Source organism: Pteronotus mesoamericanus, unplaced genomic scaffold (assembly GCF_021234165.1).
Source record: "Pteronotus mesoamericanus isolate MK-2021 breed Mesoamerican mustached bat unplaced genomic scaffold, CSHL_Meso_final scaffold_533, whole genome shotgun sequence".
NCBI classification, from domain to species: Eukaryota; Metazoa; Chordata; class Mammalia; order Chiroptera; family Mormoopidae; genus Pteronotus; species Pteronotus mesoamericanus.
The window spans coordinates 6,671,607-6,698,074 of record NW_026555320.1 but is presented as its reverse complement, the minus strand read 5'-3'; the positions used below and the strand labels follow the sequence as shown (position 1 = coordinate 6,698,074).

The 26,468-nt window shown below is 56.5% G+C and overlaps 1 protein-coding gene across 1 annotated transcript in view; it reads left to right on the top strand.

Moving 5' to 3' along the window:
• Window positions 1-20,308, top strand: part of LRRN1 (leucine rich repeat neuronal 1) — a 31,751-nt gene extending 11,443 nt beyond the window's left edge. The window contains exon 2 of the mRNA XM_054594533.1: window positions 17,149-20,308. Coding sequence (XP_054450508.1) covers window positions 17,419-19,569 — 2,151 coding nt within the window. The 5' untranslated portion in view covers window positions 17,149-17,418 and the 3' untranslated portion in view covers window positions 19,570-20,308. The remainder of the gene's footprint in view (window positions 1-17,148) is intronic.
• Window positions 20,309-26,468: the final 6,160 nt, after the last annotated feature.

Below are 26,468 nucleotides of genomic sequence, written 5' to 3'. Positions count from 1 at the left end.
CCAGGACCCCACGAGGAGGCGTGAAAGGCTGGCTGCCTCAGGCCCAGTGAAAGACGAGGCGATGCTACCAGGAGGCGCGTCAACGCTCGCCTCCCAGCACAAGCTCCCCGGGCGCAGGGCCGGCGGGGGGGAGCCCCGCGAGCCTGGCCTGAGGTGCGCAGGAGCTTGATGGCTCTGAGGGACCAAGAGGAGACCCGTGTGGCTTAGACTAGGACAAGGGGGGTCACTCCCTTTCCCCTTCCCCTCAAGTACATGCGGGGTTCAGAGAAGGCAGCACCGGAACAACGGTTGCGGAGGGAGAGTTCGCGTGATGCGCGGACAAGGGGGGATGTGTTGACTCTACGCACGGAAGCGGGGAGGCAGCAGGAGGCCCGAACCCCCGCAGAGGCAATCGCATGAGCAAGGGCTCAGGGGCCTCGCTGGCCGAGTGGCAGGCTGGGGCCTGGGTCGTTCGGGGACAGCGTCTCCCCTTCACTTTCGTGTGATCTAGGATATACTGCTTAACTCCTCGGACCCTTGGTGAAAGACACGTCGTACGCAGAAGTGACACCCTCAGTGTCTAGTTTAGCTCACCTTTTTTATTTCCCACTTTCCCGTGTCTCCCCCTGCCCCGTAACACGTTTTCCTTTGACTGTAGACGAGCCCCCGATTAAGGCGCAGGCTGACGGGACGGCCCGTCACCACAGGGGCGCGCGTGTCCACGGGGATTTGGGGGTCTCCCAGCAAGTCCGCCTGGCTCGGCACGCCAGTGCTGCACAGGGCAATGTCGTTCTTGTTCGCCACCTCGCTTACGCGCTCCACGCTTGGCCGCGGGGGACTGCTGTTGAGGGTGCCAGGTCCTCCAGGAGATTCGGAGGGCGAGTTGTTCGATCAGGGCGCTCAAGGCCGTAGAGCCCGGCCGCTAGTGATCGGTCCTCTGCGGAGAGCTCGCCTTTGGGCCTGCGCTCCGCGACGAGGGCTCGTCATGGAGACGCGGCGTCCGCGCCGCCGCTGTCCCTCTGACAGTCTGGCTTCGCGCCACCTTTGTGTTGACATAGAACTAAATTTGCACCCCCACCGGCTGCCCGAGGCGACGGAGGAGACGGCCCTTAGTTTTCAGCGAGGCCCAGAGCGAGCCAGCCCCTCCCCGGCGCCCGGCAGCCCGCGCTCCCCGGAACCCTCTCGGGGCCTGTCGGGACTTGTGGTTTCTAGACTCAACCTTCAAAGGAAAACCTCCGAGGGTCGCTCTGGCCTTCCATCTCCCAATGTCCACTGGGTATTTGCACCCTAAAAACCCACAAGAGCCCAGGACAGGCAAGAGGAGGCCCTGGCTTCTGGGACCCACGCTGACCCCTGGCTGTGCAAGCGGGGCCGCGGCCCCCACACCCTGGGACCCGAGGGACAGGCACTCCGGCCCCTCTGTCCCACCCTGTAACCACACGGGGGGAACCCGCGCCCTGAGAACCGCCCCTGCTCCGCCCGTCTGGCGGGGGCAGCTGCTGTCATCAAAGCCGAGCGGGGTCACACCCTGGAGTCTCCCGGGACTCGCCCCTCCCCTTCCCCGCGGCGCCCCCGGAGCCTCCCCCCTCGTCCTCTCAGGCCTCCTAAGCTCGGCCCTTCTTTGCTCCCTGCACTACAGCCAACCCCCGCCTGCGTCCCCTCTAACTAGCGCGTTCCAAGGGCTGCTCAGCGGGGTCCTCGCATCCGCCGCGCCCCCCCGCCGACTGCCTCAACGATTCTGAATTACGGAAATGGCCCCAGTTCCCTCTGTGAAGATAGCCCGTGTCCCCGCCAGATGCAGGACTGTGCTGCCGCTCCCCACGCTGCTTTGGGTCCGGGGGACCAGACGTGCAGGGTCTGTGTCCGTGGGCGCTTTGCCCGCCGGTTTCTGGTCGGCCTCTGCTTCCTGTGGTAGCCGGGGCAGTGCTGTCTGTCTGTCTGTCTGGTGTGATTCGCCTTCCCCTTGCCCAGGCCTTCTGGATGGTTCCTTTAGAAAACGTTCTCCTTTATTCACTCGCTTTTGAATAACACCACCTGATTTCTGCATAGCATCTGCCAAGTATGAAAATGAGAGGAAACTCCTGGGCAAAGCGCTAAGGGCCCTCCCAGCGAGGCGCCGCCCTGCCTTCTGTCTGTCCATTCCCTCACCGGCAGACGGCAAGTCTCACTCAGAGTGAAACGGCCCCTGTCCGTGCGCCTCATGCCTCTGCTGCCGGGGCCTGTGCGCTGGTGGGGTGCGGGGGGCGGTTCAACAGCCGGCTCTCCAAACGGAAGCCCTGCTCTGTGGTGCTGGCCACTGCCAGTGGTGTAAATACACCCGCCGTGGCCAATTTTAAGCCCCTGAAATGTCTCTGAACTCAGATTTGGGAAGAAAGGCACGCCTTTGACTCAGGACACCGCTGCTCTGCAAGCAGGTTCCCTGCCGCCCATTGGCCCCTGCACCTTCCCCAGGGCCTCGCGTACAGTCGCTGCTCCACAACCTGCGTAGGTCACGTCTGCCGCGCGCTGGGCACTCAGGCGGCCCTGCATCACCAGCCCCACGTCACTGGCAGCCCTTCTGAGCCCAGCATTGCCCCTTGGGGGCTGGCACAGGTGCCGGTTAGGTTTTTGAGACGTGAAAGCCCTGAAGCCAAAGTAAGCGACCTGCCCGTGCCTCATGCCAGGCTGCCGAAGCTCGTGGCTTTACGGTGCTTTTTCCATGAAATAATTCTCATCTGCAGTAATAATAAACCGCCGCGGAAATACGCGTCCTCGCTGTCGCAGCCACGTGCACAGTCCAGGTTTAAACTGTGTGCCCGGAAACAGGACACTCGACAGAAACCTTTGAAGGGGACGTTAGCGCCAGGCAGCTGGGGGTGCACGGCCACGTCTCCCCAAATGTGTCTTACTGAGAAACAACCTTTTTCCGTAGCCCTTCTGAGGGGCAGCTTTAATTCTGCATCGTCAAAAAGATGGTTCCTCTACGTAAAGTTCAAAAAGGAACTACCATTTCCATTAGCACCTAGAAGGTAAGGTAACAAAGATGCTCTCATAACAGCACAGGATTATTTCATATTTTAATGGTTATGAAGGACAATATGGATATTCAATTAAAGTTTCTCCACTTTGAAGACGGCATGTGAGTGGGAGGGAGACCATAGGCAGTGCCCCGATTGGTGACGTGTGCTGGCCCTTTAACGTTCTCGGCTGTTCCTTGGCACCTACGCTGGAAGTGTAATGAAGCTCCGCCCTGCTCCTGGGCTCCGGTGCACAGAAGGGACGTAAGGGACGAAAGGGACGCAGGTCCACAGCGAGGCGAGCGCGCAGAGAGGAACACGTGGGCTCCCAGGGGAATCCCTAGCAAGGCGCTGTTTCAGCTTCACCTGATTTTAATTTGCCAAAACAATTTAAAAACCTGATTGCCAGAAATCCTAATTAACCGGAATTTTCTTTGCCCCCTCTGGAGTCCACTTTTAGGGGAAAGGGGAAAATTGGAAGAAAGCAAGGTAATAACTAAGACTTCCGATTTGGGAGGGAATATTTCCAATGTGAGTTCCTTATCAGGACCTGGAAGAAATATGTCCTCAAAAATAGTAATGGTCACCCCCACCCCCACCAAAACAAGACGCAGGTATGAAAGGTCGGAAGGCTGAAAGGGAGACTTTCTAGGACCTTTGGCGGCCCAGAAAGGTCAATCTGCAGATTCCCCGCGCCCCCTCCCCTGGGTCTCCTCGGCGTCACTCATCGGCAAGCCAGCCGGCTGGCGTGTCACGTGTCGCGTGTCGCGTGTCACGGAGGGCTGCCGGCGCCCCTCTTCCCAGCAGCCCAGGCGACCCAGGCGGGCGGTGTTGGAGGCGGGGCCCCCAGCTCCCCATGGAGCCGACCTGGTTTCCCTCCACAGGCCCGCCCATCTGCTGGGCGGCTCCTGGCTGGTCCATCACTTCTGTGCCCTTGGCAGGTCGAGAGCAGCCCCGCCGGCCTCCTTGGGCGCTGAGGGGACACGCCTGTCGCGCTGCTGGCCCGCGCGCTGTGTCCCACCCCCCACGCCTGCCCTCCGGCCCGGGCCATGCTCTTCCTTGGAGACATGCGGGGCCCCGGACCTTCCGGGGGGTGGGGGGAGGAAGGTTTCAACCACGTTCATTCTCTCCCAACGATGAAGAAAAATCAAGTTCCTTAAGTCCTCATTAGGACAAACAGCCATATAAAAGTCATTTAGGAAAAGAACTTGAAACCGAGCTTATTTTCAGAGCTCAGACACAGATGGCTTTGTTTTGCTTCTTTCAAAAAGACGGCAGTCGGCGGGCGTGCAGTGAGCTTGAGGTCCGTCGAGGCGAAGGGCAAATGCTGTCATTCCCCGGGACACGGCTGTCTGTAACCTCGAGTGGCAGAGCTTTTGTGCTGAAGATAACGTACATTTCCATATATTGCTCTGCAAATTTCCAAGGAACATTTTTATGTGAAAGGGCTGTGTTCTTGACATTTTCCCAGTCGTACATTTAAAGGCTTAGTCTTCCAATTGGCGAACTCCAGAGCAACACCGCTAGGTCAGAGCTAAAGGCACTGGCTCCCCCCTTAAAGACATGAGGTATTTAATTTTTTCAGTAAAATTTTTGTTAAAATGTCAGGCAGGTGATACCAATTACTACCAGATTAACATATACAACAAAAAATAGTACAGAGCTTTCCTTGAGGAAAGAAAACTGCAAAAAATATTCTGAAATGGATGTGAAAATAAACGTTCGCCACTTTCTTGATGACGCGTTTTTGCCGTGACACTCAACTTGAACGTGGCCCGGGGGCGGCGCCGACCTGACGCGTCCTGCGGAATTGCTGGGTGTGGTCGGCACCCCCAACGCGGAGGTGCTGGGGCCAGCGGCCCCCACGAGTCTCTTTCCAGTGGTCAGTCTGCAGTGTGGCCGTGTCATCGAGGGCCGCGTGGCGCCTGGCCCTTTCTCGGCAGCGTTCATCGGCAGGGCGCGGGGACACCCACGTCTACGGCAGAGGCGCCAAGCCGTGCCGTGTGAAGGTTGAACAGAAGGATGAAACGGAGCCTCGCGGCATATTAACGCTGCCAAAATAAAGGTTTCACATCTATTCAACACTGAATCGCGGTGGTGATCACAATGCAATTATTTCATATAGGCCTATTACGAGGAGAATTAAAATAATTTGTAAAAGGACTAAAACGCATGGATTCCGGGGAGGGGGAGTGATGTCACTGCATTTGCTGGGACAATAAAGGAGCAATGAAACAGCCCAGTTGTCAGCTCATGTTTCGTTCTGTTCCACCGTCTGTCAGTTTTTCTGTTCAATAATGTCCAACTGCTACCTCATGATTCCGGCAATGCAAATAGCTCATTTCTTATAAAGAAAAAAAAAAATTTCTTGATCCTTTAAGGGATTTCAACAGAAAAAAAAAGGTACTTTTTTCTGGTTCTACTTCCTTTGCCTGCATAGAATCTCAGATTTAAAAGGGATTTGACAAACCATAGGTTTAAGAATTCTTCACACTGTATCTGGTGTATGACTTTGAAAATATTGGAGGAAAAACGGCTTTGGCAGAGAGCTGAGATAGTTCATGAATAAGCATTAGTCTTGTTTGCTAGGTCCTAGAAGAAGCTGCAAGGATCAGGGTTACACGTTTCTTTTAAAATTAAGAAATGGGTACCTCCCCCTCATTGGATTTCCAGCCACAGTGGCTACGGGGCGCCTGGGCAGCCAGTTCTTCCGTCTGACGGGTCTGCAGCACGGGGCGGGGGGGTGAAGCCCCCCGGCACCTGCCGTATTTACTGAAATCAGCGTTCGCTCCGAGAGAGCCAGGAAGGTACTTAAGGCCCGCACGGCGCCAGGTCAGTGGCGCTGGGCTGCCCTGGGGAGGCGCCACGGCCTGGGGCCAAGGGCAGGAAGGGATGGTTTCTCAGGGCTGCAGGCTGGAAGTCTCTCTGCCCTCAGGGCACAAGGGTGCCAGCAAGGCGGCGCTAGAGGGACCCCTCCTGCCCGTTCCTGTGTGCTGGGGTCGCTGCCCCACCTGGGTGTCCCTTTGCAGCTCCGGGGACACGTGGCCACCTGCTCTGTGTCCCGTCTTCACCTCATGCGCACTCTTGTAAGGACACTGGTCCTACTGGATTAACCCCCCCACCCCCATCCAGCAGGACCCCATCTCAACTAATTACATCTGCAACAGCCCTATTTCCAAAAAGTGGTCGCATTCCGAGGTCCCAGGGATTTGGACATCAACGGGTCTCTCGGGGGCAGAACAATCCACCCCACAGGAAGACTCTGTCCCAGGCGCAGGACCCGTGGACAGCCCTTCCGTGCGTCACATCGCACAGACCTTCCAACGTGGGCATCTTCTGTGCGTCGACTCCCTCGAGCCTTTGAACAGCCTTGGGAAGAACGGCCGCCCACCCCGCCTCTCGGAGGAAGACCCGGCGCTGGGCCAGCGCCGGGCGTGCCGAGCCGGGCCTGCACCCAACCTGCAGGCTCTGAAGCCTGCGTCCTCTCCTCGGGGGCCGCCTCTCCTCTCCCAGTGGGAATGGGGAGGGAATTTCCCGCGTCCTCCAGAACCACCACCGCCTTTGCCGCAGCGATGTGAACAGGCCTCGCCAGTTTTGAGGCTCCCGTAGACCTCACATCTTGTGTGATTATCTCACCCAAATAGGTGCCTCATCACCCGAAAAGGCGGAATCATACGAGAATGTTTTCTGGGCGTCCGCTCTGCGCCCAGCTCTCCGCCAGGCCCCGAGCAGCAGCCGCGCCATCGCAAACTCTTGTCTGCCAAGAGTTTCAGGAACTACGCTGAGAGCCGTGGCATTTGGTACAGGGCTCAACACTTTCTGTTTAGGCAGTTTTCTACGCAAGATGTTCTTTGCCAGCCATTACTTTTGGAGGCTGGAGTGAGGAGAACAGGGGTACACAGTGACCCCAGGTCTGAACACGGGCCCTATTTCGATGGAAACTTCTGTTTGCCTCACCCTGACGTTCTGGACAAAAGAATTCTTCCTTTATGAATTTCCTTCTGGATTCAAATTAGGAGCATTTTTAAGCACGCATGGCTTTCTTGCATTTGCTTCTTACTCCGCCGTCCACGCACCTGTTCCCGGTGGGCTTTGTCCCCTGGTGTCACCAGCCCCGTAAGTGGGAGAGCCTCTAAACCAGGTCCTGTGACATCGCACCTGCTTGTCTCAGCCAGCAGTCACTAAACCCTCGCGGGCCAGGCCCCGGGGCAGGCCCTGGGCCCGTGATGACGCACAGAACAAGCCCGGACCGCGACTACAAGCTTGGACTCGGGTCGTCTCCAGGGGCACCAGGAAGAGCAGGGAGCGAGAGGAAACGAAGTGACGGAGCAAAGCCAGGCCACGTCCTTGCAGCTGCCAGGCCCAGGGCGAGGTGCCTGCCCGACCCCGAGCCCGCGAGCGGCAGTCGAGCAGAGCCGGGCCAGGACGGCCCAAGGCGGGGACAGGCACGCGGGGCCTGCGCGCGGCCCTCCGGGGGCTTTCTACAGTGGCGCTCATTCCCAGGCCCGCTCCACCGAAATCTCCGTCGGGCACGAAAACCCACCGTCTTCTAAACTCCCGGGATTAAGGACCAGCTAAGTTTGGGGCCGCAGGGCCGCGCTGCCCAGCATGGTAGCCACGGGCCCCATCTGGCTATGCAGGTACAATTGAAATAAAACAAAAACATTACAGGATGTCGCCTTCCCACCAGCCACACTCTGCGTCCTCAGCAGCCCCCCGCCCCGTAGGCAGTTTCTGTCTTTGCCAGTTGTGGTGCTGGACACAAGGCGTGGGGAGAAGGCGGCACGGGCTCGTATCTCCCTCCCCGGACGCAGGACCTGCGCCCCTCGGCACGGACCCGCTCCGGCGGTGCCTGCGCCTGCCCAGCCTCTCCCCACAGGGCCGTCGGCTCCGGGGGCGGGGGCTGGTCCTGCTGCCCTGGCCCACTGTCAGCGCCCACCAAGGATGCGTTCAGCCCCAGGGCTCCGATCTCATTAAATCAGACGCCCGTTAACAGGGCCTCCTCGCGGCCTGCAGAGCCGGGCCCGGGAGGCAGGTCCCTCCTCGCTCGTAGCGCGAGTCGGGAGCAGACACGGGCGGAACCGCAGGTTTTGCTCGTTTCTTAAGAATAAGAGTGTGGCTTTTATAAGCACGTGGTTTGTGTCAGCCCCAAGGTAGGAAAATCTGTGAATTAAGAGAAGTTTAATGTATGCGTTTTACAAATTAAACTCGCAATTTGGCCATGCTTTTGTGGAATAGATCAGCCATTACGATCGATTCCCTGCCAAAATCAATGAACATCGTTTAGCTGACCTGACTTAATTTTTTGGAACCCGCTGGCCATCGAGTGACTGATCGCGCTGTCCTCCCTACCCTTGGCGGCCCAGGCGCAGGTCACGGGGCAGGGCCCTCAGCAACCGCTGCGCTCTCCCGGAATGGGATGACGTGTTCCTGTGCTTCTGATCAATGCTGAGTGACCAGTGGGCGCCGCAGGCCAGTGTCCTTCACAGGGTTTCAGGCCCTGCCCGGGGGATCGAGCCAACCCTGAAGCGCGTGAGGCCCGGTGGGGCGCTGCTGGGAGAGGAGGAACGGAGTCGGGCGTGGCTCCCACACGCGGGGCTCCTCTCCAGACTGGGAGGCGGTGCTGACGGGCACCCCAGGGCCTGGCCCAGCACGTGTGGCTCCCGTGGGTCCCAGGGAAGCCCGCCCACTCACCTCTGACCAGCGAAGCCCCGTCCTGGCGAGAAGGAGGTGCTGCTCCCCGGGACTCGCCCGCAGCGCCCTTCCCCACCATGCCTCCGACCTGGACTTGGATCAGGCACTGAGGGAACGCGGTGCTGCTCTGGTGCTCGGCTCAGGACCGGCCGCGCCCTTGGGCTTCTCCCCGCGTGCGGGCTGGGCCTGCCCTGCCCTGGCCGAGGGGCGGATGTGCCCTGGCCCGGAACAGGGAGGGACATGGGGGGATCCAGAGGCCCTTTGTCCGTCCTCCCCTCGGTACATCGGTGCGCTGATGCCACCCGGCACGTCAGAGACGTTTGGAGACTTTGTCAATTAATAACAATAATAACACAAGAACATAAAATGAAGGACAATCGACATAGGAATTTAAAGTGGTCAGATTAGGAAATGGTGGATTCGGGATCAAGGCCTTGGGGTTTTATTGCATTCTTCTGCCAATTAACTGGGTCGTCTCGGGTCACCGAGGACAGGGGTCCCCAACCCCTGGGCCACGGACCCGTACTGTCCGTGGCCTGTTGGGAACGGGGCTTCGAGGGAAGGTCGCCTGAGCGCCGCCTCCTGCCCACACCCACGGTCTGCGGAAAAACCGGTCCCTGGTGCCAAAAAGGTTGGGGACCAACTGACCCAGGGAACCGCTAAGGTTCTGTCTTCCTTCAAAAGTCGGTTTTCCAAGACAAGGGACTGTGAATTGAACTTCTGTAAATGCAATGCTCTTTTAAACGCTAAAGTTTTCGTCAAAGATGTGCACTGAAACACTTCCTAACCGCAGGTTTCCACATGTGAAGTATTTGCCAACAATACCTTTAAATTTCTATCTGATCGCCTAGTTATCGAACACTCCCATTAGCTAATAGGCGTCACAGGGGGGTCTCCTGCGATTCAGACGCTGCAAACTGGCCCTGCGCCAAACCCCCTGCCTCCCTAGCAACTGACTGCCACACAGAGCTGGGGAGGAGGGGCGCCTCGCGGAGAAGGCCGAGGAACGCAGCTCTCCAGCCCAGGGGGCGGCCTGATGGCCTCCTGAGGCCCCCGCCGCCCGGCCTGGGAGCTTCCACGGCCTTTCCTCTCAACCTACTCACTTTAGGAGGACCAACACAGGACGCAGTGTTTCTAGGCATGCTCAAATCAACAGGAAGTTTGTGGCGAGCCCCACAGTAAGGGCCCCTCACCTGGCGCCCTCACGCGGCCGCTGGGTCCCCTCGGCCACGCTCGCTGATAGACGAGAGGGGTTCTCCGGGGCGGCCCCCGGCCCAGCACCATCCTGTCCCGGCTGCAATGCATTGTGGAGCCTGCAGCGGCTCTTCTTCCCTATGCGCCCTCCCCTGCGGGCCTCGCAAAGACACCACGTGGCCGGGGGGGGGGGGTCCCGCTTTCAGTGACGTGTGAGTGAGGGACATAGTTGTGGCAAATGGCTGCAGAACAAAATGTAAGACTTACATAGGGTTGGAGGCTACACACAAGTCCAAGAAACCAACGTCCCCAAATGAAAACAGCCGGGTGCGCTTGCAAGACTTCTCTCCTTCCCAAAGGAGATACAGCCAACCCGCCCTGAGGAACACGCCGCCGCCTCGCCCGCTCTGCTGGCCCCAGCCGCCTACACTGTCCGGAGGCCCCGGCCGGGCCTTTCCAAAACGCGCAGTCGCCGATACCACGAAAGACGCTCGGCTGATGTCCACTGCCCCCTCCTTCCGGTCGTCCCCGTACCCGTGAGGAGGCCCAGGTCCTGCAGGAGGCGTCCAGTCTGCAAACAGCAGCAGCCGGCACCTACCAGGCCCGGTGCCAGGCCCTCCGCCAAAACTGCGCACTTAGCATCTCATCCCAGCTCTCACCGCCCTTGCAAAGGAGCTTTCATGATCTCCATTTTCCGAAGTGAGGGAACTGAGCCTCAGAAAGCAAGCCCGGTGACTTGCTTAAGGTCACAGGCCTGAACTGGAAACCGGGGCTGTCTCTGAAAACCACGCTCACCTCCCTGCCGGGCTCCCAGCTCAAGCAGCCGGCAGGCCTCGGTGGGAGTAGCGCCGTCAGCTGCTCGCACCCGCAGGAGCCGGTGTGGCCGGGCGGGGAGCTCGGCCCCTGGAGCCCAGTCCGGCTGGTCTTGCAGTGCCGACCCCGCCCCTGCCCCCTGCCCCTGCCAGGAGGGAGAATGCATGTTGAGACAGGGCATTTTTAACTGGGAGAAAAGAAAAGCTGACTGGAACAAAAACCCCATTTCCCCACTATTCAAGCCATTTTCGAAAGAAAACAAGCAAATCTGAATGCTGCAATAGCCTGGGATCTATATGGGGACCCATTAGGCTAAAAAAAATTAACTTTTCTAAACATTATGTACATGGCGTAAATCTGACCACCGAAGAAAGCCCGTGAAAGTGCATGTCCCCAAAAGGTGTTTTTCTTCCCGTCTGGAGCATCAAATTTTAGTGCATTACTGCAACCACAATGTTGTCAGTTCGATGATGACAACTTCCAGGCTGGAGGCCTGCCTTTCCTGTTTGATTGCCGGCACAGGGCTTTGATTCCGCCGCCGTGCAGGATTTGGCCCCTGAGTTTTTGCCACTATTAATTCCAGTAACAATGGTTGAAAGTATCATGGAAACGGTAAAGAGTAAAAATGGTGCCTTTTTCCAAACACCTGTCATGCCCAAGAGATTTGCTTATTCATTACCTTCCAGCAGCCCTGCCAGGGGAGGGTGAAATTTAATGGCAAACTTGATGAGTTTCCAGAGATTTAAAGGCGCGCTGGAGCGCTCGCCCCGCGCTGGCCTTGCTCCCGCGTCCTGGGCCGAAGCCTTTCACGGGGACCGTTTTATTACATTATCATCGTTTTCATCCATGAAGTACGTAGAACAGGCCCTAATTTTAGCTATAGAAACTGAGACATGAAATATATACCGTTTGTACAAGGTGACACATCTACTGAGTGAAAAGTCAGAATCTGAATTCAGACCCCCGACCCCAGCAGACAGAATTCTTTCTCCAAGCTGGGAGCTGTCTGGTTTTTGCTGTTGCTGGAATTTACGTAACCACCACATTATTGCGATTGCGCGTTTCTTTCTCCCAACTCCATAAGAACTTAAGGCATAAAGACCGGAGCTGGAAGTCCTACCGAAGAGCGTGATTTGTGTTAACGTGACATCCCATCTGACCTATTACCTGGGAAACGGGCGTCACTGCCAAGTTCACTGGCGGGAATGGCCACGCAGCCGCTTCCTGTGGAATTTTATGTTCAGAGCAGAGTGTCCCGAAAATATCTTCTTGGGGAAAAAAGCCTCAGATCTAACTATGTAATTGTTTGTCGGCCTCTTTGAAATGTGTCCCTTGCCGATCCTGGGCCCTCAAAGCCCTGGCTTTGTTATTTAAGGGGCTGCTTCTTCAAGCTGCCAGACTCGTCTGTGGAGCGTCATTCCGGCCACTGGCAGGGCACTTTCTTCTCGCGTTTGACCGGCTTGGTCCAGCCAGCCCTGGGGAAAAGCAGTATCACCTTTCAAAAAAAGAGCTGTGCCAGCCATTTTTTATTTGTTGCAGAATTTAAGATAATTAATTTGTATGTGTATGATAAAAGCTGGACTGAATTATGACTTACTTTTATTAATGATGATGACAAAACATTAAATTCACCACCTTCCATTCTTCCGTAGGCAGTTCAGTAGTGCTCGGGATATTTGCGCTGTGTGTGACGCATCTCAGATGCTCGCAAAGCCGCGTCTATACCCACGAAACACTAATTCCCCCTCCTCGCTCCTCCAGCCCTTGGCAACCGCGTCCTCCCTCCTGCTCCTGTGATTTTTGACTACTTTCGATGCTTCATGGGAGTGGAGTCCTACAATACATGGCCTCCTGTGTAATTACTTCACTGTATACTGTCCTTGACGTTGCTCCGTATCGTAGCTCGGCCAGGACTCCCTTCCTTCCTTGGGCTGCTTGACTGCCCGTTTCACGTGTGTCTGTGCCTTTTCTCTGTCCACTTACCTGCGAGTGGACCTGTGCGTTGCCCCCTCCCGTCCCTCGGCTGCTGTGACTCATGCCGCGATGAACACTGGTGTGCAAACATCTCTTTGAGATCCTGCTTGGAAGCCTTCTGGATACACACCGGGAGTGGGAGTGCGGGTTTGATTCATGGAGGAGCGTCCGCGCTATGTTCCCTGCTGAATGCGCCGTGTTACACTCCCACTGACCGTGCATGAGGGTTCCAGCCTCTCCACGTTGTCACCAGCGCTTGCTACTTCCTGTTCTGAGGACAGCCATGTCCACGGGTATGAGGTGGCCTCTCGATGTGACTTTGATCTGTGTTTCTCTTATGATTTGTGATATTGCACATCTTTTTCTATACTTATTGTCCATTTGTGTAGCTTCTTTAGAGAATTATGTATTCAAATACCTTACCTCTTTTTATTGGATTATTTGCGTGTTTTATCAGGCTGTTATTCTAGCGCTGCAGGAGATTCTCACGTGTTATCGGAAACATGGTTTTCAAACACTTCCTGCCCTTCTGCAGGCTTTTCATTCCGTTGGTTGTTTCCTTTGATACGCAGAACTTTTTAAGTCTCATTTAGTCCCCCATGGGTATGTTTGCTTTTGTCGCCTGTGCTTTTGGCGTCGTAGCCAAGAAATCACAACCAAACGCAACGCTCTGCAGCTTTTCCCGTTTCCTTCTAGGAGTCTTCTAGCTCTAGGTCTTACATGTAGGTCTTTATTCCATTCTGAGTTAACTTTTGTAGGTAGCGTCAGGTCAGGGTCTCACTTCATTCTTTTGCACGTGAAATCCAGCACTGTTTGCTGGAGAGATTACTGTTTCCTCCTTACGTGTGCTTGGCCCCTTCATCAGATTGTTGGATCCTGTGCAGAAGAGCTTCCTGCTGGGCTCTCTTTCCACTGATCTGCATGTCTGTCTTCATACAAGTGCCACGCCACCATTATTACTGATGGCTTGTGCATGTTCTGAAGTGGGAGGCCTCGAACACCCTTCATTTTCCAGATGCCTTTGGGTATTTGGGGTCCCTTAAGATTCCATACGAATTTAAGATTTTCTGTCTCTACAAAATTTGCCATTGAGGTTTTGAGAGGGATTGCATTGAGTCTCTAGATCGTTTTGGTGCTACAGACATTTTAACAACATTGTTTTCTGATCCATGAACATGGGATGTCTTTCCATTGATTTGTATATTTTATTTCTTCCAGTGATGTTTGTGGTTTTCAGTGTACAAGTCTTTTGTCTCCTTGGTTAATAAGTTTATTCCTAAATATTTTATTCTTCTTGATGCTACCATAAACTGGGTCATCTTCTTAACCTCCTCTTTGGATTGGTCGTTGTTAGGGTGCAGAAACACAACTGATTTTTATGTGTTTATTTTATATCCTGCAACTTTGCTGAAATTATTTATTTGTCGTAACAGTTTGAGGGGGTTTTCTGAGGGACATCTTTAGGGTTTTCTACAGGTGAGATCACATCATCTACAAACAGACAGTTTAACTTTTTCCTTTCCATTTATTTCCATTTGATGCCGTTTCTTTTTCTTATCTAAGTGCTCTGGCTAGGACTTCCAGTACTAAGTTAAATGCAAGTGGCTAGAGTGAGCATCCTTACATTGTTCCTGATCTTAAAGGAAAGCCTTACACTCTTTCACCAATAAATGAGTTTGGTTGTGGGGTTTTCATATATGGTTTTTATTATGTTGAGGCAGTTTTATTCCTAGGCTGTTGAGTGTTTTCAGCACTCAAGGGTGTTAAATCTTGTCAAATGCACTTCCGGCATCAGGGACACTTTCTTCTCTTGTTCTGATAACGGGCCTCCTTTCTACTCCCTTCCCAAGGCGCTCCCGAGATGCGCCTTTTGTCCTAAATGCGTGGGGTGGTTTGAGAATTCTTTGAAGCTTTGTTGTGTATATAATGCCACATTCAAAATCTGGGCTGGGGAAGTATGCTAAATAGAATTCAGAGGGGGGTGCAAAGAGAAACACCTGAAACAGAGCCAAACGCAGGCTGGGGAGAGGACAGGGTCTGCCCTCTGACCCTGACATCTTGCAGATGACACCCTGCGCTTGTGCGCTGGGCGGTTTGTTTGCCCGCCAGCCTACTCATTTACAGAGACGTGTGTCTGTGTCAAAGAGGAATTTCAGGACTGCGGTACTATTACCTCGAATCATGTAATTTAAACTAGAATGGAGGCATTACTCATGATAGTATTCGAAGCAGTATTCGAAGCGGAGCCCCTTAAAAACCTTTCGTTCCAATAGCAACAGATTCTTTGGGGAGTTTAACGAATACATATTTTACTTTTTGTTCTCTGTCCTTAAATTTAAAAACATCAAAACACAAGTATTTGTTGACATTCCAAACCTGAGTTATGAAAGGTAGCTTTAACCTCCTGGGTTTCGGTTTTGAATTAAGACTCAGGAGCCACACGCGGCTGCGGTTTCCCTCGGTGCACACGGATCGTGGCCCCATACCTGTTTTAGGGCCACTCTAACTGCAAACAGAGTGGAATAAGTGTGCGGGGGTAACGGAAATATTCAGAACACTGACTCTGCGGTACGTTTTCTTTTGATAGGATTTCCCGACAGGGCCTGGACCACGGGCTCTGTAACACGGGCGGTTCGCACACGTCTACCGTGGAGAGTAGCCACGCGAGGCGAGGGCAAAGCACCCCGCGACGCGGGCCTTTCCGCCTCCTGCCTCCACATCGCCAGGCCTGCACTGCATGGGTTTTTAAGATTCTATCGTGTCAGACTAGTCGTTTGATTTGCATATTTTTTGAAACAAAAAATATATCGGACTTTTCCTTCTTTCTACTAACACACGGGCAACATGGGGCTTTAAGGAAGGGCCCTGTGTCATTCTCCCTCCCGGTCGCTCACACAAGGACACCTATGTCTCACAAAGCGCGACGGCAACGATGGCAGCGCCTGAGTGGAGCGCTTGCCGGGGGCTGAGCTGGGCTTCACGCATGTCACACGCTGTTCTACCGAGTCCTCACGGCAGGCGTAGGAGGCGAAGGAAACACCGGTCGCTGAAGCCCCTGCAATACTCCGCACGGACGTTCCTTACGGGGAAACAAGTGCAAGGCGACCTAACGCCCACCTTGCCTCCCGCAGCCAGCGGCTGGCCTCGTCTTCGGACAGCAGTGCCGGCCCTGGGGCCACAGCGGCTCCTTGCACCTGCCTGGAACCTGGAAAACCAGAGCCGTCACCTAATGAGGTTATCTCTACGGGCCGCTCAGCCACACGTCCTGGACCTCCGAGGACCTCATGGAACCCCACACGCGATGGCTAAGGAAAAGCCAACAGCTCCGGCCCCCCTTCACTCCCCTGCCCCCCAACGACCACTGTCTGGCGAGCCCTGTCAGAGAAAACTCATGCCCGTGAGCGCGTACAGTCTGCCAGGCGCCACGCTGACAGCTTCCCGCAGAGTCCTATCGTCCCCTCGGTGACACTGCGACCAGCCGCGTTTTACAGTTGAAGCAGCTCGGTCTCCAGCCGGTCAAATAGCGAATTCGATATACCCGCGGTCTGCGGTCACTGAGTGGGCAGCGACGTCCCCGCGCGAGGGAGGAAATTATCCATGTGCTGTTTACATACATGTATGTTTGCTTGCTATTTTTTTAAAGATTTTATTTATTTACTTTTAGAGTGAGAGGAAGGGAGGAAGGGAGGAAGAGAAGGGGAGAAACATTGATCAGGTGCCTCTCATTCACACAGGGACCTGACCTGCAACCCAGTCTTGTGCCCTGACCGGGAATCAAACTGGCGACCTTTCAGCTTTCAGGACAAGGCTCAGCCCACTGAGCCACGCCAGCCAGGGCTACGTATGTTTGTGTTTAATGAAGAGCAGTCGTGCGGCCAAATAGGGTCCTTTTACTACTTTATTCAGTCACAACCAGACGTGGCTGTTGGAACATAAGGAAAGCCGACGTCATCCTCTTCCAGTTGTATGAAATTAATTTTCCGCATCAGGATCATCAGACTGGAAAAGCACCGGCTGAATGCGTCTACAGGGCGTGCCATCTGGAGAGGAAAGAACTATGGGAAACAGATGACGTTGTGATTAAAACACAAATAACCAAAACACACCTGGAGCCCCTAATTCCCTGCCTCTCGCGGTTTGCTTCTGACCTTTCAACTTTTTTCTGGTGCCATAAACATGCATAGTTTCTAAAGTCACTTTTGCTTTTAAAAAATGACATCTGTGGGTTTTTCTAAGTGTTTCTATTAGGGGGTGTGTGTGTGTCTTTTACCCAATCATATAAGCTCCCAATTTAACTGTAAAAGTGGTAACTAGTTTAGTGTTGTGAGTGGAATGTAGTAAAAGTGTCCTGCAGTTCAAACGCTTGTTTGAGTTCCTTTGAACATTCTGCTAATTGATCGGCAAGTGATTATTATGCCTTTTCAGGGGCACTGAAGAAAGGCTGTGATGTAGGAAGTCTCAGGAACGGATGTAACATCTGTCCCCATCTACTTTCCAGGCACCCTGCAGGCTCGGACGTGGCCGGGCCCCCTGTGCCACCCACCCTGGGCACGCCTGCGACCGAGCAACACGGCTGAACGACACCCGAGTGCTTCCTGCCTTTAGGAAACTCCGGAAAGCCACCGCGTCAGCCCCCGGAACCCTCCGCAGCGTGGCTGGGACTTGGCCTGGATGTCTGCCTTCCCCGCTGGCTCCCAGACACGCCGCTCTCGAGCGCCTGCCTGCTGGTGAAGCGCGCGGGTGGGGGCCGGGCTGGCCCGGCGGCGGCATGGCCAGGATGAGCTGGGTCCGAGCCGCCTCCCGGCTGGTGCTGGGCTTGCTGGCGACCTCCTTAACTGGGTCGTCCCTGCAAAGCAGCGAGTGTCCTCAGCTCTGCGTGTGCGAGATCAGGCCCTGGTTCACCCCGCAGTCGACGTACAGGGAAGCCACCACCGTGGACTGCAACGACCTCCGGCTGACCCGCATCCCCGGCAACCTTTCCAGCGACACGCAAGTGCTGCTCCTCCAGAGCAACAACATCGCCAGGACCGTGGACGAGCTGCAGCAGCTCTTCAACCTGACGGAGCTGGACTTCTCCCAGAACAACTTCACCAGCATCAGGGAGGTGGGGCTGGCCAACCTGACGCAGCTCACCACCCTGCACCTGGAGGAGAACCAGATTACAGAGATGACGGACTACTGCCTGCGGGACCTGGGCAACCTCCAGGAGCTCTACATCAACCACAACCAGATCAGCACCATCTCGGCCAACGCCTTCTCGGGCTTGAGAAACCTCCTCAGGCTCCACCTGAACTCCAACAAGCTGAAAGTCATCGACAGCCGCTGGTTCGATTCAACGCCCAACCTGGAAATCCTCATGATCGGGGAAAACCCCGTGATTGGGATTCTGGACATGAACTTCAAGCCCCTCTGCAACCTGAGGAGCTTGGTGCTGGCAGGAATGTACCTCACCGACGTCCCCGGGAATGCCCTGGTGGGCCTAGACAGTCTCGAGAGCCTGTCTTTTTATGACAACAAACTGGTCAAGGTCCCCCAACTGGCGCTGCAAAAGGTTCCGAATCTGAAGTTCTTAGACCTCAACAAAAACCCCATCCACAAAATCCAAGAGGGGGACTTCAAGGACATGCTCCGGCTGAAAGAGCTGGGACTCAACAACATGGGCGAGCTGGTGTCCGTGGACCGCTACGCACTCGACAACCTGCCCGAGCTCACCAAGCTCGAGGCCACCAACAACCCCAAGCTGTCCTACATCCACCGCCTGGCCTTCCGCAGCGTCCCCGCCCTGGAAAGCCTGATGCTCAACAACAACGCCCTGAACGCCGTCTACCAGAAGACGGTGGAGTCCCTGCCCAGCCTGCGGGAGATCAGCATCCACAGCAACCCGCTGCGGTGCGACTGCGTCATCCACTGGGTGAGCTCCAACAAGACCAGCATCCGCTTCATGGAGCCCCTGTCCATGTTCTGCGCCCTGCCGCCCGAGTACCGGGGGCAGCAGGTGAAGGAGGTCCTCGCCCAGGACCCCGGGGACCGGTGCCTCCCCATGATCGCTCACGACACGCTCCCCAGCCACCTGAACGTGGAGATCGGCACGACGGTGCTGCTGGACTGCCGGGCCATGGCCGAGCCGGAGCCCGACATTTACTGGGTCAGTCCCCTGGGAAACAAGATCACCGTGGAGACGCTGCTGGACAGGTACAAGCTGAGTAGCGAAGGGACCTTGGAAATATCTAACATACGGACCGAAGATTCCGGGAGATACACCTGTGTCGCCCAAAATGTCGAGGGGGCAGACACTCGCGTGGTGACAATCAAGGTGAATGGGACCTTCCTGGATGGTGCCCAGGTGCTGAAAATATACGTCAAGCAGACGGAGTCCCATTCCATCTTAGTGTCCTGGAAAGTCAACTCTAACGTCATGACGTCCAACCTGAAGTGGTCGTCCGCCACCATGAAGATTGACAACCCCCACATCACCTACACCGCCCGGGTCCCGGTGGACGTCCACGAGTACAACCTGACGCACCTGCAGCCTTCCACGGACTACGAGGTGTGCCTCACCGTGTCCAACATTCACCAGCAGACTCAGAAGTCGTGTGTCAACGTGACGACCAAGGACGCCGCCCTCGCGCTGGCCCTCTCCGACCAGGAGGCCAGCACCGCCCTGGCGGCCGTGATGGGCTGCCTGTTCGCCCTCGTCAGCCTCGCGTCCGTGGCCGTGTACGTGGCCAAGAGGCTGAAGAGGAAGAACTACCACCACTCACTGAAGAAGTACATGCAGAAGACCTCCTCCATCCCGCTGAACGAGCTCTACCCGCCGCTCATCAACCTCTGGGAGGGGGACAACGAGAAGGACAAGGAAGGGTCCGCAGACACGAAGCCCGCCCAGGTGGACACGTCCAGAAGCTACTACATGTGGTGACTCGGCGGGCGTTTGCTTCTGGTAGTAAGGAGCACAAAGACGTTTTTGCTTTATTCTGCAGAGGGAACGAGTGGGCGACGTCCGCGTGCCGGGCTCTGCCGGCCGGCAGCAGCGTGGGAGGACGGGTGGGTGTGTCAGCAGCTTCGTTCGGTTCGGTTCGGTCTCCAGTCAAGCGCATCGCAAGGGTCTGACACGGCCGGCAGCGCCCCTCGGCTTCCAGGGTGTATTGCATTTTTATCCTTATCGCTATTATCATGATGATTATATTATTATTTTGTTTTAGTTGTGCTCCACTCAACCATGCTGTTCTAACTGCAGTGCTCAATAAATGATGAATGGCAGGTCAGGGTCGCCCTGTGCTTCTGCCCGTGGCGTGACCCCGCCCCCCGCGGCCACCGGGAGAGTGCCCCACGCGGCCAGCCGCGGACGTGCAGGTGCGGAGCCGCCGCGAACTGCCTGAGCAGCCTGGGCTGCCGACTTCCCGCCCCAGCAGCGAAGGCCGGACTTGCTACCTTCCTTGAACGATGTTAGTTGACTGTACTGTAATGTTGTATCAACTGAATTGAATGTTTGCCTTTGAACAATGACTTTTCTCTCCCTCTCCTTTTTGTTTTTTGGAATAGTTAAAGAGGCTTAGAACAAGCTAACAGGCAATAGAAATATGTATATCAGATTTTTTAATGTAACAAACTACATGTTAATTGTTACCTTATTCTTTTTATCTTTAGTAGACACTTTTAAAAGAAAAGACAATAATTTTCTTGTGTTTAACTCACGCACACGCGGTGCATAATGAAGACAGCACTGTAATAAATTAGTTTTGTTCTGGTTTTCTAGAACCCTTGCAACGACGCATCCTTTCTCTCTCTCGCTGGGGGCGGGGGTGATGGTTTTCACATCCCCAAAAGTGGCCACTAAAGGCGACCGGAGAAGCGTGATGCTCTGAAAAACTGGGCCCTAAACGGTTGTGAATTCTTTTTGTAAGGGAAGAAATATTTCTTTTAATGAAGCTATTTTACTGAGCAGGATTTCTATATTTTAAGTATTGCTGACTGGACCTAATGGAGGGAAAAGTTCGTATGAAGAAAAACGGGGTATCGCCGTGTCCTACGCGTAACTACACATGGCGAGGAAAACAGAGACAGAGGGGTCACGTTCCTGTCCCGTAAGGTTTTGTTCCAGTCTGACTCTTCAGCAGTCGTGGCCACACTCCGGATCAAAGACTAAAACAGGGAGCCAGGAAGCGTCCCTAACGCGTTACCTGTTGCTCCTTGTTTAACAGCTGTCCGGCTGCTCATGGCCACGTCCGTCCACGACGTGCGGACAGCTGCCTGGGCCAGCGGGCGCGGGTGGAGAACGGGGCGGGTCCGGCCCAGCCGGCAGGGGTCCTCCGGGGGACGGGCGGAGGCTCTCCCGCAGGCCAGCGCTTCAGGCGACAGGGTGGGAGGGCCGGAGGGGAGGAGGCGGGGCTGGTTAGGAGGCCGCCCCAGGGGCGGGGCGGTTTAAAGGCAACAGCAGCGCAGGGGGGGCCTCATCTGAGAGGCGCGGAGTGTGTCGCACACGGCACCTGCCTCCCGGGGCCACCGCCGCAGCCCCTGGAATGGCGGCGCTGGAGGGAAGAGACGGCAAGCAGGTGCCAGCCCAGCAACGAGGGGAAGGGCCGGACGGAGCAGGCAGGGCTGGCTGAGGGGATTCCTTCTTTATTAAATCCCCGGTCTCGCGCGGCACTCAGAACAGCAGCCAGGCTGCCCCTTTCCCTCCCATTTCTCAAGGAAAAAAGGACTTCCAGACTCCACGGCACGTGAGCAGCATCGCTGTCCTTGGCTGGGAGTCCTGGGCCCAGGACTGGCCCGGTCAGGCCAGCCTGCCTGCTGGGACCTCTGCCCTTCGCCCACCGGCAGGTCCTGCGCCGCCAGGGCCACATGCGCACGCACTCATGGCGACCTGGGCTGGCCTCTTAGCAAGGTCGGCGTCAGCACAAGGGTGGCTGCCCTGGGAATGCCCGTGGGCATGCAGAGGAGGAGGATGCGCAGGCGCAGCTGCGGGCGCTCCTGCGGGGGTCCTGGCCTCCACGCGCCCTTCCCAGGGAGCAGTGGACCGCCTAACAGAGGGCCGCGGCTCTGCACGGGGCTGGGGGGAGGGGGAGGGCCCCAGGGCACCGGGCCAGGCCCGGGGGGGGCGTCCTCGGGCCCGAGGTCGCTACTGTCAACCTGGCACCCGACCGGCCCTCGGGAGTCGGGAGACGGAGGAAAGCGGCCAGCGCTCCACTCTGGGCCCATGGCAAGGCCAAGAAAGCCCAGTGTCGCTGGCAGCTACCTTTCCCCGGCCAGCTGGGAACCTCTCTCAACTTGTTCTCCTGCAATAAAATACTGTAGCTTATTTGTCCTCGCCTGTGCTAATTGGTTGGGTTTTCGGCTGGGAGAAGGCAACATGGCATGGCGCTGTTTTCCCAAGCCAAGCGCCCCCTCCTGCGAACTTAACGTGATGTGGGGAGCTGGGCAGCGAAGCCAGTCCTGACCGACCACGGGTGGGGGTGGCGGGGGTCACTGCACCTGCCGGGAGAGCGACGGGCACAGGCTACATTCTGATTTCAGGGCACCTGCCCTGATATGTGAGGCCATCTGGGGGGCAGGGCCTTCCCCCAGGCCTTCCCCAACGTGCCCATTCAATTCATGACAAAGTAAACAGATGCCATGAATACAAAAACAAATGCCACGTTTGAGACCGATTTCTCTAATCCAACTGTGTGGCTGAAAAGGGGCCGTCACTGTGCCTCGGGACGCGCAGGCAGCGAGCCGGGTCTCCACGGCCTACGTGCAGGGCGTCCTGCCGGCCACCACGTGCTGCCTCCGCCCGCGGGTCCCCGTCAGGCCTGCTGACAAGTGCGAGCGGGAGACGCCCTTACAGACCACATAGCTAGCTCGACGCCCCCCTTTTGCCGATGGGGAAGCTGAGACCTGGGAAAGCCATCCTCTTGGCCGGGGTCTCCCAGGCGGCGGATGAGGAAGCCAAAGCAAGACCTCAGAGCCCCTGAATTTCACAAATGGGGACCCTAAGCTCACCCTCCGCCCCCAATTCTCCTACGTCGCGTCACCAGGCTGTCGCAGGCGAACGAGCTGTGGCCGCCCACCGTTCGCCCATGGGAGGCTTGCTTCCGGCTCCCGTGACGTGCGCGGAAGCTCCGGGCTGCCCGCTGCCCGCTGCCCGCAGCCCCACGCCCAGCCCGGGCCAACGGGCCGAGCAGACCCACAGGCCTCCCCTCTCAAGCCCATGTCGACTCTTCTCGAGAAAAGGCGTTTTTTCCCAAAATGCACGGGGCTTCATCTTCTTTCTGCCATCTTGTGAAAGGACAACGTGGCGAGACAGAAATCATCCATCGTAACCTTTTCAAATCCCGAAGCCCCCTGCTTCCCACGCGCCGTTTTTAACCTGAGCCTTGAACGGAAACGGCAGCTGCCGTGGGGAAGAAAATTAAATCTGCAGACAGCCCGCCCTCACATGCACAGTCCCTGCACCAACATCGACGCGCAGCCTGGAGCACAGCTGACGTGTCCCCGAAGCTCCCCAGGCTCAGAGCTCGAAGGCTCCTGGAATCTCACTATACACACTTGTGAGGAATTTCAATTTAGGATGAAAGCAGGTCTCCTGATAAGGGACACGCGCAGCAGGTGGAGAAAACCCTCTCAAATCCGCCAAGAACCCTCTCCCGCGTCTCCCCTCCTGCGTCTGGCCCAGGGCCCCTCTCGCCAGGGAACAGAGAAGAACTTGACCTCCACCAGCCACCAGCTCATTAAAATGTATCACTTTCAAAGACAGATCCCAGTTCAGGATATTCTTCTTCTAAGATTTAATTTATTTATTTTTAGAGAGAAGAGAAGGGAGGGAGAACAAGAGGGAGAGAAACACCGATCGGTTCCCTCTCACACGTGCCCTGACCAGGGACCTAACCCGCAACCCGGGCCTGTGCCCTGGCGTGGAACAGACCCGGCAACCTTCCGCTTCGCGGGACGACGTCCACCCAACTGAGCCACCCCGGTCAGGGCCAAGTAAGAGTATTATTGACTTTCAGGCAGAATTTGAGTGTTATAAGGGAAGTTCCATATCACCTTAACATTTTAAAAATCTGAAAAAAAAATGTTTATTGGGCGTTTGCTGTGTGTGGACAGGGTCACGGGGCCGAGCAGCCTGCTGGGGTGGTTACCGCTGCCCAGGGCCGCTACCTCATCCCCACGTCGCCTGGGGAAGGACAGCCCATCCTCAGGTCGCAGCCACCCGGGGGGGAGGCAGACGAGCGTCCTCAATTCAGGCGCTGCCTCCTGCCCCTCAGAGGGGCGTGGCGGTCCCTCAGTGCTGGACAGCAAGGAGGCGGGATGGCTTCTAGAAGCGCCCAGACGGGGAGTCCCCTGTGACAGGGCTTCAGGGACTGAGAATCATCGGAACTTACGAAAGAGGGAAAAGAGTGAGGAAAAGCTGCGTGAATGCTAACGCGGACCCCAGGGCACCTGCTGCAGGACCCCGCTCTGTGGCCGGTCAGGCGGGGCCGCGAGAGCAGCAATGTGCACGGAGCCCCGCGTCGCTCGCTCGAGGACCCCGGCGAGCGCCGCCCTTGCCTAACGCCACTGCGTCTCCCAAGCGGCCCGTGACTGCACGTCCCGGGAGCAGGCGGCGTCGGCCGGCAGAGCGGCCAGCCCAGGGCCGCCCAAGAAGCAGCATGAGGTGCTCGATCCCAGGGTCCGCGCGTGGCCCCCGGCCCTGTCCTGACGTCTGAGTCACAAGGGAGCTGTGTGCCAGGGGCCTGCTGAGGCCTTGCTGGTTTTGCTCTGTGCACCTTGGGGAGCCAGGGAAGAGGCTGAACAATAAGAATCACGGAATCAATGTCCTTCCTCAGGAGACAAAGGGATGAGCGACCGCAGAACAAGTATCCAAAACACATGCCAAAAAAACCCGACCTCCTAGCATTCTCACAGAAAGTGAAAGAAGACTGCAGCCTTCCGGAACAAAGGCGGTTTCTAGCGTCACTGCCCTTTGGGAACTGAGACCTTCCTCCGTCCCTGCCCCCATCCCAGGCTTTGGGCACCGGAACGAAGGAGGCTGGAGGGACAGGTGACTCCGGTGCTCAAAACTGGCTGTGGGGAACTTTAACACACAAACGCCTCGTCTCTTGAAGCTGCACAAGAGCCAAAATCAATGGCCCACAGGCGAGGGTCCCTCTGGGGCAAAGGGCTGATCCCACCGTGGGTGCCCAGGCCCCGCTGCCACCTTCCTGCCTGCGCAACTGTGCACCGGTCACATGGTCAGACGTGATGAAAACTGACGCACTTTTTACAGCAACTCAACACAACAAAGTGCGGGAGGTTCTTCGCCAGAAAAATGAAGACACCAATTACTCTGCAGAAGGAGAACCCACGTTCTGAACTGTCCACTTCATCGCTAGCGGGTCTCCAGGCGGACGCTCCTTAACGAGTTCCCCCTGATGGATGAGAGGCCCAGGATTAGGCACCACGCGTCAGCTTATTGCTCTGTGGGCCGTAAGCGTTGTCTTCAAAACTGCGTTCAAGCAACGTGGCCTGCTGGTTCCTGGGGTTCAAAAGCTCATGGGCAACCACAAGCATCTTAGCAAACGATGTCAGGTTCTGCCGTAAGGGAGCAGCAAGGGTAGGTCATGGATGATGTAATGAATTCACTGATCACCAAGTAAGTGTGTGCTGAGCCCCTACTGCATGCCAGGCACTGAGCCGGGCGCTGGGGCGCAGGGGAGACAGCAGCCTTGGTTCCCGCCCGCCCCGAACTTACGTCCTCAGGGGTTACCCAACGACAAACAAACCTCGGAGAAGTGCTGTGAAGAAACTAAAAGTGCTGCAACGGGAGCAGCTGGGCTGGGGGGGTGACGACCTGTTGCTGTCCCCATGTGTCCGGTCTATGGACGGCGCACCCTGGAGCCCGCAGCTACGGAAGGCTCGGCGCCGGGGAGGCAGCGGGCCGGGCTCGCGAGAGGAGGCCGTGTTCCCGGCGCGTCTCCCCCTACACCCCTGCCCCCGGCAGAGCACACACAGCCCGTCTTTCGTCCCCACAGCGCTTCTGAGAAGCAGGCAGAGGGCACCCCTCATTACCGCCATTTACCAACAGGAAGGGCGGTGGCCACAAACCAGCCCCGGCCAGACGCCGCGGAGCAAGGCGGCCAGCGCCGGTCCCTGCGAGCTGCTTCCACCCAGACCGTCTCTCCGAGCCCACGCGGGGCTGGGGGTTTGGGAAGGAACCAACCCAACCCTGCTTTAAGTGGAAATACACCAAACTCAGCAAAAGGGCTTCTCCATGACACCAACGGTTCTCCGTATGAAGTCTGTTCACTTAAACTTAGAAAACCTCCTACATGCGACACCGAGTAAATGGCAGCACAGATGAAGTAGCTGCATTGAGGCTTCCCCTTGGCTTTTCCTCCTTTACACCAGTAACGGCCACCAACCAAGCAAACGACCCCCTGTTAGAAGTCACTTCGGTGGGAGCCACCGTGGCCACATCAGGTGGGACTTAGCAGGAGGCGAGAGCCGCCCTGGGCCACATCCACAAAGACGCGGTCACTCAAACACCTGGAGGGCATGGGAGAATCCTACAGAGGGTTCTGGGACAGACGAGGGACCATCGGTGAGCGCAAATCTTTAACACGGCAGACGTGGGTGGAAGCCAAGAACAGGAAAAGGTTGTCGCACAGCCACTGGCCAGAATTCGGTTTCCAGCTTCTCGATGTGAACTCCAGTGTTGTGTTCCAGACGTGAGGAACGCGCCTCAGCGGCCCGCCCGCCCCGGGGTGCGGCGAGGGCAGACGGTGCGGCTTCCGAGCGCGGGGAGCATCGCGCATCTCTCGTGAGGACATGGTCCCCTCCGGCAGGGCGGCAGGGCGG